Source organism: Miniopterus natalensis, chromosome 17 (assembly GCF_054644295.1).
Source record: "Miniopterus natalensis isolate mMinNat1 chromosome 17, mMinNat1.hap1, whole genome shotgun sequence".
NCBI classification, from domain to species: domain Eukaryota; kingdom Metazoa; phylum Chordata; class Mammalia; order Chiroptera; family Miniopteridae; genus Miniopterus; species Miniopterus natalensis.
The window spans coordinates 19981220-19995553 of NC_142097.1; the positions used below are offsets into that span (position 1 = coordinate 19981220).

Consider the following 14334-nt stretch of genomic DNA (forward strand, 5'->3'; position numbering starts at 1 on the left):
GCAGAAGCAAAGAAATAATAAAAATTAGAGCAGAAATTAATAATATTGAAAATAGAAAAACAACAGAAAATTAGTGAAACTAAAAGCTGGGTTTTTGAAAAGACCAATAAAATCGATGAACTTCTGGGCAGTGTAAGGAAGAACAAAAAGAAAACACAAATTACTAATACCAGAAATGAAGGGCCATCACTGCTGATCCCATAATTTCACGCAATAAAATATATATTAATTTTATATTTAAAAGGGGGATAATAAAGCAATATTATTAACAGTTCTATATCCACAAATTTGATAATTTTAAAAAAATGAACCAATTTCTTGAAAGACACCAACTACCAAAATTCATTCAAGGAAAAGTCAATAATCTGAATACGCTATCTCTATTAAAGAAATTTAATAAGCAATTAGTAACTTTTAAAGACAGAAAGCACCAGAACTAGATGGCTTCACTTGTTAATTCTACCAAACATTTAAGTAGCAAGTGATATCAAATTTTCACTATTTATTGCAGAAGATAGAAGCAGTGATGACACTCTTAGCTAGGGCTAAATGCATATTTCTTAATGGAAGAAGCCAATCTGAAAATGCTGTGTACTGTCTGATTCCAACATAGGACATTCTGTAAGGCAAATCTATAGAGACAAATGAAAAGATTAATAGTAGCCCAAAATTTGGTGGGGAGAGAAGGAAGAATGAATGGGTGGAAACAGTAGGGCTTTTAGGGCAGTTAAATGTCGGTACAATATTGTAGTGGTAGATACGTGATGGGAGGGGAGTAGACAAGGTCAGTGGCTTGAAAACCTAGCTTCTTCCCTTTGTGGCCCCCACCTGCTGCCCCATTGTGTGTGAATGAAGGGAGTTGGGAGACTTGTTTTACCTGCACCTGCATAAAATATTGGGTTTCTCCATTTGGTTTTACTTGAAAAGAAACTTTAGTGTCTAAATAAAATATTTGGACACCACTACCCTAGAAGGACACCACGTGCTGTCCAGTTCTTATGTTCCAGGACATAGGATTTCAGGGCATTAAGACTCTGAAATTCCTGATTCTACCATTCTGCAAGGTTCCATCCAGTTACCTGTGCGGGTTTCAAAGGAGCCTGAACAGTTCAGGATGTCAAGGACCCGAGTCTGAACGAGAATACAGGCAGAGCCTAAGGCCCCATCCCAGGCCTCCTGAGCCCTGGGAGGGTCAGATCTTTGATTCCCTTCACTCCACTATGACCTCAGCTTCCATTCTCCTTCCTGACAGATCACTTTCCATTTCAAAGAAATTACAACCCTTAATAGTCGAATGGGATCACTTCCCAAACTTTGCTGGACAGGACCACATCAGCCTTCCACCTCTGCTTCACATCATCTAAGCAAACAACCGAAACTCCACAGCTTCCTTTTCTTAGAGTCTGGAAATCACCCCCAGGCTCTGGAGCCTACTCAGCACATTTTCAGGGTCTTACTTCATCCTTGCTCATGACGCTGGCCGTGCTCTCTGCCTCCTATAAAAGGCGGGCGGAATGGCCAGGGCAGCCAGAGGAGCAGAGAGGCTGAGGCCAACCCAGAAGTCTCCGACTCACGCTGAAGCTCCCACCCGCACCCTCCACCATGAAGGTCTTCGCAGCGCTGCTGTGCCTGCTGCTTACAGCAGCCGCCTTCAGCTCCCAGGCGCTCGCTCTGCCAGGTGAGGCCCTTCTCTGCCTAAGGCTTAACATTTTAACTCCGACAGGTACTAACATCCCAGAATGAGTCATCCCCGGCTTGTGGCACAGCCTGAGATGGAGAAAGTGGAACCAAGAGGGGAAATGAGAAGAGTCATCATGCCCCAGCTCATCAGAGGCAGGAGCCAGAACTTGTTGCCCAGGCCACTGAGGCCAGTCCCTGTGACCTTTCCTGAGATCAGTTTTGGGACACTAAATGCAGCCACTACTTCAGTGACCCTCATACTGTTTGGGGATATGGCACAGAAAAAAAAAAAAGGACCACTTCTCATTGGGGATGTGAAGGACATTTTGGGAAGTAGTGGAGAGGAAGAAATGACTACCTGAGGTTTCAAATGTTGATTATGGTCAGTGGAGTGTCCAGAACAGTGGCTGTGTCAAGGGGAGAAAGATCCAGAGACATCTCAGCCTGTGACATGGGTTGGCTCTAAAGCCAAGGGGACAACGAGCTTGGAAGCAAGTTCTTAGGACATATCTTTCCAGTGTCAGAAGCTTTGGATCGGTAGCCCCTTATGATAACACTACAGGATTAGTCTTGTTAGTAGAGATCTTTCCCTTCCCAACGAGTGCTGAGGGGCCCCCTAGTTCAGTAGAGGAAACGGACCCACAGGTAACATTTTACCCCTGGGATCGGGACTGAGGCACTGAGCTCGGGAGTGGTAGGTCCTAGTTAGACCTCGTGCTTTTGCCTGGTCTGCCCCCGCCTCCTCCTGCCCTTACAAATGCACGCTTGCGACACAGCCTAACTGTCTCACCCTTTGCAAAATGTTTTTCAGATTCCGTTTCCATCCCAGTCACCTGCTGCTTCAGTATGGTCCACAAGGAGATCCATGTCCAGAGGCTGAAGAGCTACACAAGAGTCACCAACAGCCAGTGTCCCCAGGAAGCTGTGATGTGAGTGAGCCACATCCTGACACCCTCAGCCATAAGCCCTATCCGAGTTGTGTGCAAGGGAAACAGGTCAGGAGTCAGGTCCAAATGAGTCAGATAAACGTACCATCCAATCAAGAAGGCCCTTTCCCCCATAGAGAAACTGAGCCACAAGAAGGAAACCATGCTCCCTTTCCAGGAGCTTGGCCAGATCACCCATATCTTTTCAGTCGCGGGCCTGCAGGGCTTCCCCAGGGACAACAGGAGCAAGCTTCCTCTTAAAGCCTCTTCCTCCCATCCTTTCCCCTTCTTTTTGTGCCCAGTCCAGGCCCCTCACCCAGGGAGCAAGGGATGATAAGGTTTGGGAGCCAATGGGTCACACTCCTGAACAAAAGTCTCAAGGTGCTCTATCTAATTGTGTCCACAGCTTCACGACCAAAAGAGGCAAGGAGATCTGTGCTGACCCCAAGAAAAAGTGGGTCCAGGATACCATGGACCTCCTGGACAGCAAGACCCAAGCTCTGTAGCCTTGAACCTTCACAACTGGATTGAGAGACAGTCAGAGCCTGAGGACAACCTTATTTATTTTCCCTCAACCTTCCCCAGGTGCAGAATGATATTATTTTATTACAATGTACAAAAACTGGCACTTGGGTTAATAATGTACAGCACAACATTATTTACATAATATTTAATTATGTTTTAAGTTATTGATGTTTGCCTTTATCTGCCATAAATCCTAATGAATGTAAAATGCAAAATCTGGTGATGTTTCCTTTTCTGTGAGCCCAGTTAAGTTCATGGCCAGAGGTAATTGCCTTTAGTATTGTGAAGTTCTCCTGTGGATCATCAAAGTGAAACACCCCCGTATTTTTAACAGATATGGGCTTTTGTAAATGTTGTTGATGAAATTAATGTTATTAGATAACTATGGAATTTTCAAATAAAAATATATGTAATTTTTAAGTACTTGGTCTTATTTTTTATGGAATAACATTTAGCTGGGAGGGAGAAAATAGCAGTCATCAATGGGTTGCAATTTGGGGTACAGGGGCCATTCTCTAAGAGGTCTTTTGGAGTCCACTGAGGATCAGGGAGAACCTAGCAGGACCAGATCAAGCTGCTTCAACCCTTTGGCTCTAGTCTCTCACGTCACCTGCCCCTATTCAATAGGGTCTTGATTCCCATATCTTTTCTCCCCACACCTAATTTCACCAGTTTCCCTCTTGATCTCTTGCAAGAGTCTTCAGACTTTTCTATATGAGCTCAAGTTTTCACCATCTGATTAATTCTCTCCAATCCAGGGCAATACCCCAGGAGTGGAACCTAATCTAAGAGGGAAGTAGGTGTTTATTACCTGGAGGTCCATTGAAGATGAGCCTTCGAAGGGACTAGTCTTGTGGGGTGGCATGTGGTGGAAAATGGGAGGGGCTTTTCAGAGCTGGTACAGGAAGGGGAGGAGGGGAGTGAATGAAGGAGTCTCATCTGACTGAGCTCTGGAAAGACAGAGGAGTTTGGTGTTTTACAAATAAAGGTTGGAGCCAGATCATAGGGTCTCTTGATTTTCAAGTGGGAAGTGAGTGAGTCATAGCAAAGCACAAAGAGTTTTGAAATGGGGGAGAAGACAAGTGTCACATTTGGAGATGTGCATCTGTACCCCTAGCCCCAATCCCAAGAACTTGCAAACCTCCATTTGAAGTCATGGGACTGCCTTTCCTTAACAGCCACTTAAGATCAACATTCCCTATACTTCGTGAGCATAGCTGGCTCCTTTTTCAGACAAGAGGCCCACCACACTGAGGCACAAAGACCAGACCCTTCATGAAGGGAGAGAGGATTGTCGTCCTGCTGACCCGGCTCCTCAGGGCCCGTCATTGGTGATCGTGTGGAGATGCCACAGTTCCAGTCCACCTGGAAGCATGGCAAGGCCAAGATCTGATTTCTAATCCCAGAGCTGAACCTGACTCTCCGTGTCACTTACGGCAAGTCAGCTTCTCTCTCTGGCATTAAGATACCCAAAACAAAAGTGGAACTAGTGCTGTGTCACAGGCAGAAAATGAGGGAGTCTGGCAGATGACCTCATCACCCCCCTCCAGTTCCAGGAGCCACATCTTTGGGAAACTTGGCTTTGTCTGTTGGCCAGGGTAGGGTTGGGAAGTAAAGGGCCTAGAATTAAAACCGGCAAGTCAAGTAGGAGCCTATTCTATTGGTAAACACCTGTAAGTCAGGAGATAAGCTTTCCATTAAAGTCCAAGGTAGCACCCTGGTCAGTGTGGCTCATTTGGTTGGACTGTTGTCCCATACACCACAGGGTCATAGGTTTGATTCCCAGTCAGGGCACACACCCAGGTTGCAGGTTTGAACCCTGGTTGGGTTAAGTACAGGAGACAACTGATCAATGTTTCTCTCTTGCATGAGTGTTTCTCTCTCTCCCTCTCCTTTCCTCTCTATCTAAAATCAATTTTAAAAAGCATCCTTGGGTGAGGATTTTTTTAAAAAGTCCAAGGTAGCACCTCCAAACTCCAGGAGCAATAAAGCAGCTAAGTGTCAACCAGGTAAGAGGCGTGCTTCCCGGCCACAAAGTTTCCATCTAATTCTAACATCTTTCTTCTGCAGTCTCTAGGCCAAGCTGGCTAGAGATCTAGGCCCAGGGTTTCATGAAGTACCTGGACCACAAACCCCAAAGTCCAAAGGCATGAAGACTCGCCGTGAACTGACAGCAGGCCACAGTGTGGACACACCCCAGATGTTTGCCCTGAGCCTTGCCCAGCTAGCTGCCTTCTGGAATTATGCCATTATATTTCAAATCACAATGAACTCAGTGACGTTAAACATAATGTTTCAAGTGATACGTCATCTTATTTATGTTATTGATGTTTCATGTGCCTAACGTGAATATTTGTGTTTCAAAAATCCACATCCTTACATTAACTGATTCATATCTGGAAGCTCCAATTCCTTCTCTTGTCAACAGGGGGCAAAGAATTGGGAGTTTACTTCAGTTGGCTCGCATCCTCTTGGGCTCACTTCTTGATTTCCCCTTCTGTTGAGGCTGACAGTTTGCTGCAGGCTGTCACTCACCTCACTCTCTTGTTATCTGCTCTCAGTGTAGGAGCTCCTCACTTCTTGTTTCCTGCCCACAGTTTCCTCCATGCGTGCCATCTCAGGTCAGGAGTTGGCTCAGCCTGCACATCTGCCTGAGGCTCAGAGGTGTGGGGAGGGCGCACTCTGATCACAGTAATGCTTCTAGAACTTTCAGGGACATTGGAAATGTCAATCTTGAAGTGAGTGGCAGTTATATGTTGTATACATAGATTAAAAAGTAATCAAGTTATACCTATAAGATTTATGAATTTTATTATATGTGAAATATGTAAGTGTATTAAAATAAATTTGAAAATATGTTTTAATAGCTTGAATCTGTTCATACTATTGATCCAGCAACCCAACTTCCATGTCTATGACTCAACTGTGATGATAATAAAGGTTTATTACATACATGATATTACTTAGAATCCCAGTGAAATAGACTAAATGCCCAATTGCAAAGTGTGGTCTAGATAACTGTTCAGCCATTAAGAACTTAAGCTATTGAAGGACGTACAAAGACTCTGACAAGGTTTTTGACATAACATAAACAAACTTGTCTTAATGCTGAGTAAGCAAATGGTTATATAATATTTTTATTCTTTTAAAGAGAGACTTTCCGAGTATTCTAAGTCAGCATGTATTTTTTTCAAAGAACATACAAAAATGTTCCTACAAAATTGCTGCCCCTACAGAAAAACTTCCCCTTTTTTTTATATTCACAGCATATGCCAAATATAAGATTTTTCCTATCCATTTTGTCATGAGAAGGGGCATTCATCCTAGAGAAAGAGCAGCCAAAGCTAGAAATGGCCAGCACCTGAATGGGCAATAGAACAAATGGTAAGGTGCCAAGATCCCAGGGGGACTGCACACCTCAGTTTGCCTGGGGCAATCCTGGTTCACCCTGTCTGGTTTAGAAGATAAACCATATGGTCATTGTTCCACGGAGGAGAGCCCCTCTGGCTTCTTAGGCCCCTCAATCACCAGTAAGAATTCATGTTTGACTGTTTTCGGGTCTAGACAATGTCCAGGAAGATGACTCCATCGCCTAGAAATAGAAGGACTTGCCCTGGAAAGTCATTAGTCAGCCTTTTCAAAGCCAGATTCGGTCCCCTGTGAAATTTGTGCAGGCTGGGACGCCTTCATTATGAAGACACCATTTAGGGCAGGGCTCAGGTGATCCTGTTTGGGCCAGACGGGAAGAACACTGTTGCAGGGGGATGGGATATGGTAAGCAAAGACATATGGGGGGAAGGTGGCGTGAAGGGAAAAGTAAGGCAGCCTTGCAGTGTTTCCAGGGGTGGTGGATGGCCTTCAGAGTCTCAATGACAAGATCTTCTTCCCCTGCAGGCTCGCCTGTCCCTGGAGAGACCAGGTCTGAGGGGCAGAGAACGCCAGTTAGTGGGGGCTCCCTCCCATTTTCATCAGCCTCCCCGCAGTCGATGTCTGTCCTGTAAAGTGGAAATGTTGCCCTATGTCAATATACCATAGAGACTCAAACAATAAAAGGAGTTGGACAGGGAGAAACATAAGTACAAGGTGCCCCAGCTCTGTTTCCCTGAGCAATTTCAGTTTTAATCTGATATATAGCAGAGCTTCCCAATAAGTTACTCGTTGATCGAAGACTTCAGCATGTAAACAGACCTCTGAAAACCACCACACTGGCATAGTGGAGCCAGCTCCACGGGGTGACAATATAAGATGGCAAATCACTGAGATTGCCCCAGATGCTGGAGTCAGAGGGCAGGATGCCTGGATGCGAAGACCCTGTAGCCACATAATGATTCTGAAATCATGGAATTCTATAGTCCTAGGGGACTTTGATGTATAAAGTTAAGATCACTCAGATGGAAAGAGCCTGCTGACCTTCTGCTCTGGACATAATTGGGCGATTGGGATAGGACCTCCCTCCCCAAGCTCCCACACTGACTGCTGGGCAGGGATGAATTTTTAGGTCTCCAGAGAATATCATCTATGTAAGCTGATTCCCAGAGTGTCTCAGTATTTCTTTCCCCCGTGCACTGTCACCCTGGTCATATGGCAGCAGGCTGCTCTGGGGAAGCTTGAGGGAATGTTTATAGTATAAGCCCATGGATTTCCAGATTTAGCAAAAATATTTCAAGGGGCATATTTATTATAAAATTACTCATTGTTTATCTGAAATTTAAATTTATCTAAGTGTCCTATATTTCCTCTAGCAACTTGGCATGGCAGGGCCTTTCCTGAAAGGGACCTGGTCCCCCCACCCACCAAGGGAATTCAGGTCTATGAACTGGCTTATATATGATAATTGCGTAAGAGACCATGAATCTCTTCTACAGAGACTCGAATTAGCTCTCTGCCCAGAGAAGCTAGGATTTCCTGCCTAAAGTCAAGTTACCTTAGTAACTATAGCATCTATTTAATGTCTAGGGATCCCCTAATCATGGCCACCGATTCCTGCAGGTCAGAACACTCTGATTAGCACTCCAGATCTGGGGCTTCTTGGGGTAACGGTGCCCATCTTGCCTCTGCTGCTTAATTAACAAGCATCACTGCCTGGCCTCTGTCCTCCCCCGGCCCAGATCCCATTCTGCCCACTGAGATCCAAACCCCGCTCCCTTTAGCAGCGGTTCCCCCAGCGTGGTCCCCAGACCAGCAGCATCAGCAGCACCCGGGGACTGGTGGGATAGGAATCACTGCCACTGTGCCCAGCACTTTCCATGCCTCATCTTATGTGATTCTCACAACATCGCAAAGAGGCAATAATTCACTGTGAGGCAATAATTCGCTCTCGGTTCCTCTTATAGGCTCAGTGATTTAAGTAATTTGCTTCAAATCAAATAACTAGTAAATGGCAGATACAGGACTTGAACCCACATCCGGCTGACTCCAGATTTCAGGCTCCTAAACACACTCTCCTCTGAGACATTAGGCCCTGAAGCAGAGGGAAGGGCAGACCGAGTCCTTGCAGCTGGGAGGGTTTGACTGTCCCCTCCCCCACTCAGTCTGGAGGAGAGTTTGGGACCTTCGAGTGGGAGTTGATTCTAAGTGATAAATAACATACAAATTTCCATGGGCCAAATTCACTGATATGGGTCTACTTGCCCAGAATTCAGAACTGCACTTGCTGGCACCAATACCTGGGAGCGATGTTAATATTCAGCTAGGTTGGCTAATTGGAGTCTAGACTTAAAAAGAAGCCTGTAATCGATGAGGCTGAAATTCTGGAACTTCCCTGGGAGGTTCGGAAGAAGTCTAAAGGCTCAAGGAGGTGGATCTTTTGAAAGGGATCTATTATGTGCAAAGCACTCGGCCATCCCTTAACTGCTGGGGGGAAGGCCAGGGCACACTCCTTTATGGGGGCACCGTGAGATGTTTTGATGAGGGGCTGTGAGGGGTGGGCAGCACCCTGAAGAGCTCTCTGGTGGCTATTCTCTATAAATGAGAGATGGACATGGGCTAGCTGTAATCCCATGCTTCCCAAACTTTACTGCACCTACAAATCACCTGAAGGGCTTGTTAACACAGTCTGCCATACTAATACTGGTGATAGTTTAAGTAATAATGATGTTGACAGGTGTCCGTTTTGTGCTCCTAAAATATATGAGCAACCCAAGTCTAGAATCCCAGTTGGAAGATAGACTTCTAGGAACCACTCTGGCACTCAAACTCATGTTGGTCAGAGTCCCAGAAGGAAATTGATGGTGCTTAAATTGAAATGACTTGAGGAAGGTTTAATAAAAATGCTATTTACTGAGATGTGGGCTGGATGTGGAGAAACCACAGGGGTGCTTCAGTACTTTGAGGCTAATAACAGGGCGGTGACCACCCCTAGAGCTGGAGAGAAAAGGGCAGGACATGGTTCCCCAAAGCTGGACAGAATCATGGAGGGAGCCATCTAGAGAGAAGTGAAAAACACCAGTTGAGGGTTCGGCTGCTCCCAGGCTGAGGCACAGGGGTGACAGAGAAACAAATACTTCGCCTTAACTCTTCTCCCTCTCTCCAATGCCCTAAGGGGCTCCCCAGTGACCGAACCCAACCTGAAGCCCAGGGCCTACAGTCCCATTCACATGATCCACTCAGGTGAGCTTCCCCGGCTACAAAAAATGAGATATGTGTCTGGAGGGACAAGCTTGCAATCTTCTGTTCTTGTTGGTTCTTGATGAGTTTTTGTGTCAAAGTTATATAAGACTCATAAAATGAGTTGAAGAGTGTATGCATTTTTTTATTTTCTCTGGAAGAAGTTGGGTAAAATTGAAATGATTAGTTCTTGGAATGTTTGGCACGAACAAGTTGTTATTGCCCTTGGAGCCCCGAGGGTATTTTGTGGGAAGATTTTTCACTTACTGATTGCATTTCTTTAATAGTTTTAGAATTACTTTTCCTTTTCAGTTTTTTTCTTGCTATCTGGTAAGTTATGTTTTGGGAGGAGTTCATCCATTTCTTCTGAATTAGATTCACTGACATAGGTTCTTATTTTTCTCCCTGGTGTCTGCAGGCTCCGTGTGATGTCCTCTCTCCTCCTGCTCTTGCCTATCTGTGCCTTTTTCTTTTTCTCGTGGTTGGTTTCAGGAGAGCTTTAGCTTCATTCCAGGCTTGTCGGAAAACCAAGTTTGGGTTGTTTCAGAGCTCCCTAGCTCACTAATCTTGACTCTTTCTTTGTCTTTTTTTGTTGTTGTTTGTTTTTGTTTTGTTAAGTCTCACCGGAGTATATTTTTTCCATTGATTTTTTAGAGAGAGTGGAAGGGAGGGAGGGAGGGAGGGAGGGAGGGAAGGAAGGAAGGAAGGAAGGAAGGAAGGAAGGAAGGAAGGAAGGAAGGAAGGAAGGAAGGAAGGAAGGAAGGAAGGAAGGAAGGAAGGAAGGAAGGAAGGAAAGAAGGAAGGAAGGAAGGAAGGAGGGAGGGTAGGGGGAGAGAGAGAGAGAGAGAAACATCAATGTGAGAGAGACACATCGATTGGTTGCCTCCCACATGCACCCTGACTGGGGCCGGATCGAACATGCAACCCAGGTACATGCCCTTGACTGGGAATGAAACCCGAGAGCCTCAGTACCCAGGCCAACCCTCTAACCACTGAGCACCACCGGCCAGGGCGTGGCTCGTTATTTTTCTCTCTTTTACTCTCACTGGGCTTGTTCTGGTGGGGTGGAGAGACTCACAAGGATGGAAAGCAGAGAGGAGAGTATTCTAGGCAGGCACAAAAATTAAACAAAGTCTGGGAGCCAGGAGTGAGCATGGTCAACGGGAACCTCAGGCAAAGGTCCTGGCCAGGTTCCCATGGGTGTCCAGCGCTGTCCCCCTCCCACCACCCCCCTGCAGCACTCCTCCATCCCCCACAGCTCCAAGCTCAGATACATCCCCCCTGCCCATCAACAGCGTGACATTTCTGACAGCAAGGGACCCAGACACATGGGTGATTTTCCAACCATCACCGTCTGGGCCCGAGGTGCAGGAGAAGATACCAGTATATGTGAGGAGCCTGTCACCAGACGTTGGCTTTGATTTGTCTCAAGTCTGGGATTTCCACATAAAACTGGGCTTGGGAAAGGACTTCTGCAGCTCAATGACAGTTGGAAACCGCCTCGGCGGTTCTGTGTAAACAGACGCGTTTTCTCTGCCAGCTCAGCCCTCGCTTCCCACGAGACTCCAGTCAAGTAGTTTCCTCTCTGCCCCTCAGCGATCTCCCCGCGAGCGGGCACAATGACAGTGGCACACAGCTCACCGAGGCTGGGCCCGCAACGACGAATGAAGCCCTGTGCTGTGCTCCTCTCTACGGGAGCATATTTCATTTTGTTTTAAGCAAGATCATGGAAAAACTTGGATCACTTCCTACAGCGGGAGGCTGGAAGGAAGCAGTGGGGGCCCTGCTGCAGGCCACAGCTTCCCTCTTGTGTTTCCTAGAAAACTTTTTGGCAGCCCAGCCATCAATTCAGCAGATTCAGGAGTCTCCTTCATTTAGACTTGACCAGGATGCTGCTCAGGCAAACATCTCTCGGGGAGCTCCCCCCTCTCTGCTCCCTATAAAAGGCGGGCAGAGCAGCCAGAGCCGCGGAGAGGCTGGGGCAGGCCCAGACACCAGCAGCCCTCGCCTGAAGCTCCCCCAGCCTGCGGCATGAAGGCCTCCGCGGCGCTCCTGTGCCTGCTGCTCACAGTGGCCGCCCTCAGCACCCAGGTGCTCCCTCAGCCAGGTGAGGCCCCCTCCTGCCCTCTCTCTCCTTCTCCCTGTTCCTCTCTCCTTCTAGGAAGTCCTAAGCCAAAGTGCCCCACTTCCCAGCCTATCAGAGCAGCAGGGGTCCCAGGACCCTCACTTGAACATCTAATTTTAAAGACGGAAAGCAGAGCCCACATTGGGGACAGAGGAGTCCTACCTCCTCCCACCCCCAGCCATGGCAAAGCCAGAATAAAACCTAAGCTGGCCGCTCCAAATCCAGGGCCTTTTCTTTGGTCCCAGCTGATCTCCCCAAAGCCTGCAGATTGGGGGTCATATCTAGGATCTGTCACATTGGCCTCCGAGGTCAGCAATGAGGTGTCCCCACCTTACCTCTGAGAAAACTGACTTCACACCTGAAGCCACCTGTTCCAGGTCCCACCGCCTTGGGGCCGAGGGCGGGAGCACTGGGCCAGGGGTGGGTAAGACCACTTCTGCTTCTCTGCTCTCCTGCACACATTTCTTGCTGCAGTCAAGCTGAGGAAAACCTAGCACCTGCTGAAGGGCTTTTTCTCTGTGGCTTTATTTCCAGATGCGCTCAATACCCTGTCCACCTGCTGTTTCACATTTATCAACAAGAAGATCCCTTTGCAGAAGGTGAAGAGCTATCGACTCACCAGCAGCCAGTGTGCCCGGAAAGCTGTCATGTGGGTAGAAAACCCATGCTCACCTCCACACCCGCCTCAGCTCACCCCATTCCCCAAAGCCCCCGATCCAAGGTTCTGCCCTAGAAGACAGGCATCAGGTTAATTTAGGACCTTATACTCAGGGAATGAGATCTAACCAGACTGGGTCATCCAGATCCTCCTGTTATTACATCAAAACCAGGCCCAGCCTTAGGTAGTTTGGCTCAGTGGTTAAAACACTGGCCCGCAGACTGAAGGGTCCCGGGTTCGATTCCAGCCAAGGGCACATACATCGTTTGCAGGCTCCATCCCTGGCCTTGGTCAGGGCGGGTGCGGAAGGCAACCGATCAATATGTCTCCCTCCCTCCCTCTCTCTCTCTCTCTCTCTCCCTTCCATGCTCTCTGAAAAGCAATGGAAAAAATATCCTCAAGTGAGGATTAAACAAAAATAAAAATAAAAATAAAAAACCAGGCCCAGAGCGGGCCAGTAACATGCCACAACCTGCCTGCTCCCTGAATGGACGCCCATTCACACCCTCTCGGGGGCTTTGGTGGCCAGGCCAGCTCCCCCCAGGGTGGCAAACACAGCGACTATGCCCAGACCCTTCCTTCCTTCCTCCGGGAAGGGGGCATCTCTTGGGTAGAACCCCCACGGCCACCCATCTAACGGTGCTGGCACTTCATCCACAGCTTCAGAACCAAGCTGGCCAAGCACATCTGTGCCAACCCGAAGGAGAAGTGGGTCCAGAACTATGTGAAATACTTGGATCGGAAGTCTCACAGCCAGAGCACCTGAACGCCTCCAGCCACGCGAAGACCAAGCCAGAGTATGAAAAATGAATCTCTGCTCTCTTGCAGCCATCCCTGCACCAACTGCACTGTAACTTTCAAATAGGGTGCTTTGTGATGCAAGGATATTTTGTCTTAAGTAACACTTAATATTATTTAGTTGTTGCTGGTTTGGAGTTTATTTTGAATACTGGTGATCTTTTTTTTTTTTTTTTTAGCAGTCCTTGAACCAATTGGTTTCTGTCATGAGCCCTGTCCCTCCTCCTATAAGGTACAGACAGGGTCTCTCTCCTGCCTACTCCCCAGGGCTTGTGGCCATGCCTGTGACAATCGTGGGGATGAGGAGCTATCGCAATGTGGAGGGAAGTGCCTTGTGAATGTCAGGTATTATTAACTAAGTATGTTATTGTGGAAAGAAGAATGTGATCGTGGGGCTGCTGATGTTTTGCAGAAAATACATTTTGTTTAAAAATCTCTAGCACTGGTGTTTTCTTTGAGGGTAACTTCCGATCATCCAGAGACACTCTGAAGAGCAGGTGGGTGCCAGAGGGAGCTGGAGGAATGTGGATGCAGTGGGCCCTGGCTACGGCTAGCCTGGGAGCATCTGAGGGTTGGGAGGGCCTGGCTTACCAGCCCAAAATATTCTAGAACAATGGCTCCAGTCCCAGCATCAGCTTCTAACTGGTCTCCTGAACCCGTGCCTTCCTGCTGGGAGCAGTCATCCATCCTGGAGTAATGCACACATTATGGGCACCTGACCCCAGGGGGAAAACCAGCTCACCCAGTCCTAGTTAGCACTGGACTTGACAGAGAAGAAAGGACAAGATCAGTCTTGGAGGGTGTAGCATGGCCATAGCAAGATTCTTATAGAGCAGGTGCAGGGCGGAAAAGAGGGCCTGGAAGGAATATCCTCACATGGTCAGAGTTTGGCTCTAGAATGGAAACATTAGAGATTTTAAAAGAGGAAGGGTGTGGTGTGGTTATAGAGCAATTGCAACTTGGGGAATTTGAAGTTAGTTCGGAAGCAGGGGGGTGATGCCCAAGGCTTTGGAGCC

General features: G+C 47.4%; 2 protein-coding genes across 2 annotated transcripts; both read left to right on the plus strand.

Annotated features, from left to right (window-relative positions):
• The first annotated feature begins 1587 nt into the window (after positions 1-1587).
• On the plus strand, positions 1588-3499 carry LOC148091245 (C-C motif chemokine 8-like). Its single transcript, XM_016207013.2, has 3 exons — positions 1588-1678; positions 2492-2609; positions 3013-3499. The coding sequence occupies exons 1-3, from the start codon at positions 1603-1605 to the stop codon at positions 3110-3112; spliced, it is 294 nt and encodes a 97-aa protein (XP_016062499.2). The 5' UTR covers positions 1588-1602; the 3' UTR covers positions 3113-3499.
• Positions 3500-11768: 8269 nt separating this feature from the next.
• On the plus strand, positions 11769-13757 carry LOC107532583 (C-C motif chemokine 13-like). Its single transcript, XM_016207011.2, has 4 exons — positions 11769-11844; positions 12397-12511; positions 13181-13317; positions 13498-13757. Exons 1-3 carry the CDS (start codon positions 11769-11771, stop codon positions 13284-13286), a joined length of 297 nt encoding a protein of 98 aa, XP_016062497.2. The 3' UTR covers positions 13287-13317; positions 13498-13757.
• Positions 13758-14334: the final 577 nt, after the last annotated feature.

Bases quoted from the DNA above. Each gene is read 5' to 3' on its own strand.
- LOC148091245 (XM_016207013.2), top strand. From the start codon at position 1,603: ATGAAGGTCTTCGCAGCGCTGCTGTGCCTGCTGCTTACAGCAGCCGCC. The intron at 1,679-2,491 runs GTGAGGCCCTTC...AATGTTTTTCAG, and splicing joins CCAGGCGCTCGCTCTGCCAG to ATTCCGTTTCCATCCCAGTC. The intron at 2,610-3,012 runs GTGAGTGAGCCA...TTGTGTCCACAG, and splicing joins TGTCCCCAGGAAGCTGTGAT to CTTCACGACCAAAAGAGGCA.
- LOC107532583 (XM_016207011.2), top strand. From the start codon at position 11,769: ATGAAGGCCTCCGCGGCGCTCCTGTGCCTGCTGCTCACAGTGGCCGCC. The intron at 11,845-12,396 runs GTGAGGCCCCCT...CTTTATTTCCAG, and splicing joins CCAGGTGCTCCCTCAGCCAG to ATGCGCTCAATACCCTGTCC. The intron at 12,512-13,180 runs GTGGGTAGAAAA...CTTCATCCACAG, and splicing joins TGTGCCCGGAAAGCTGTCAT to CTTCAGAACCAAGCTGGCCA.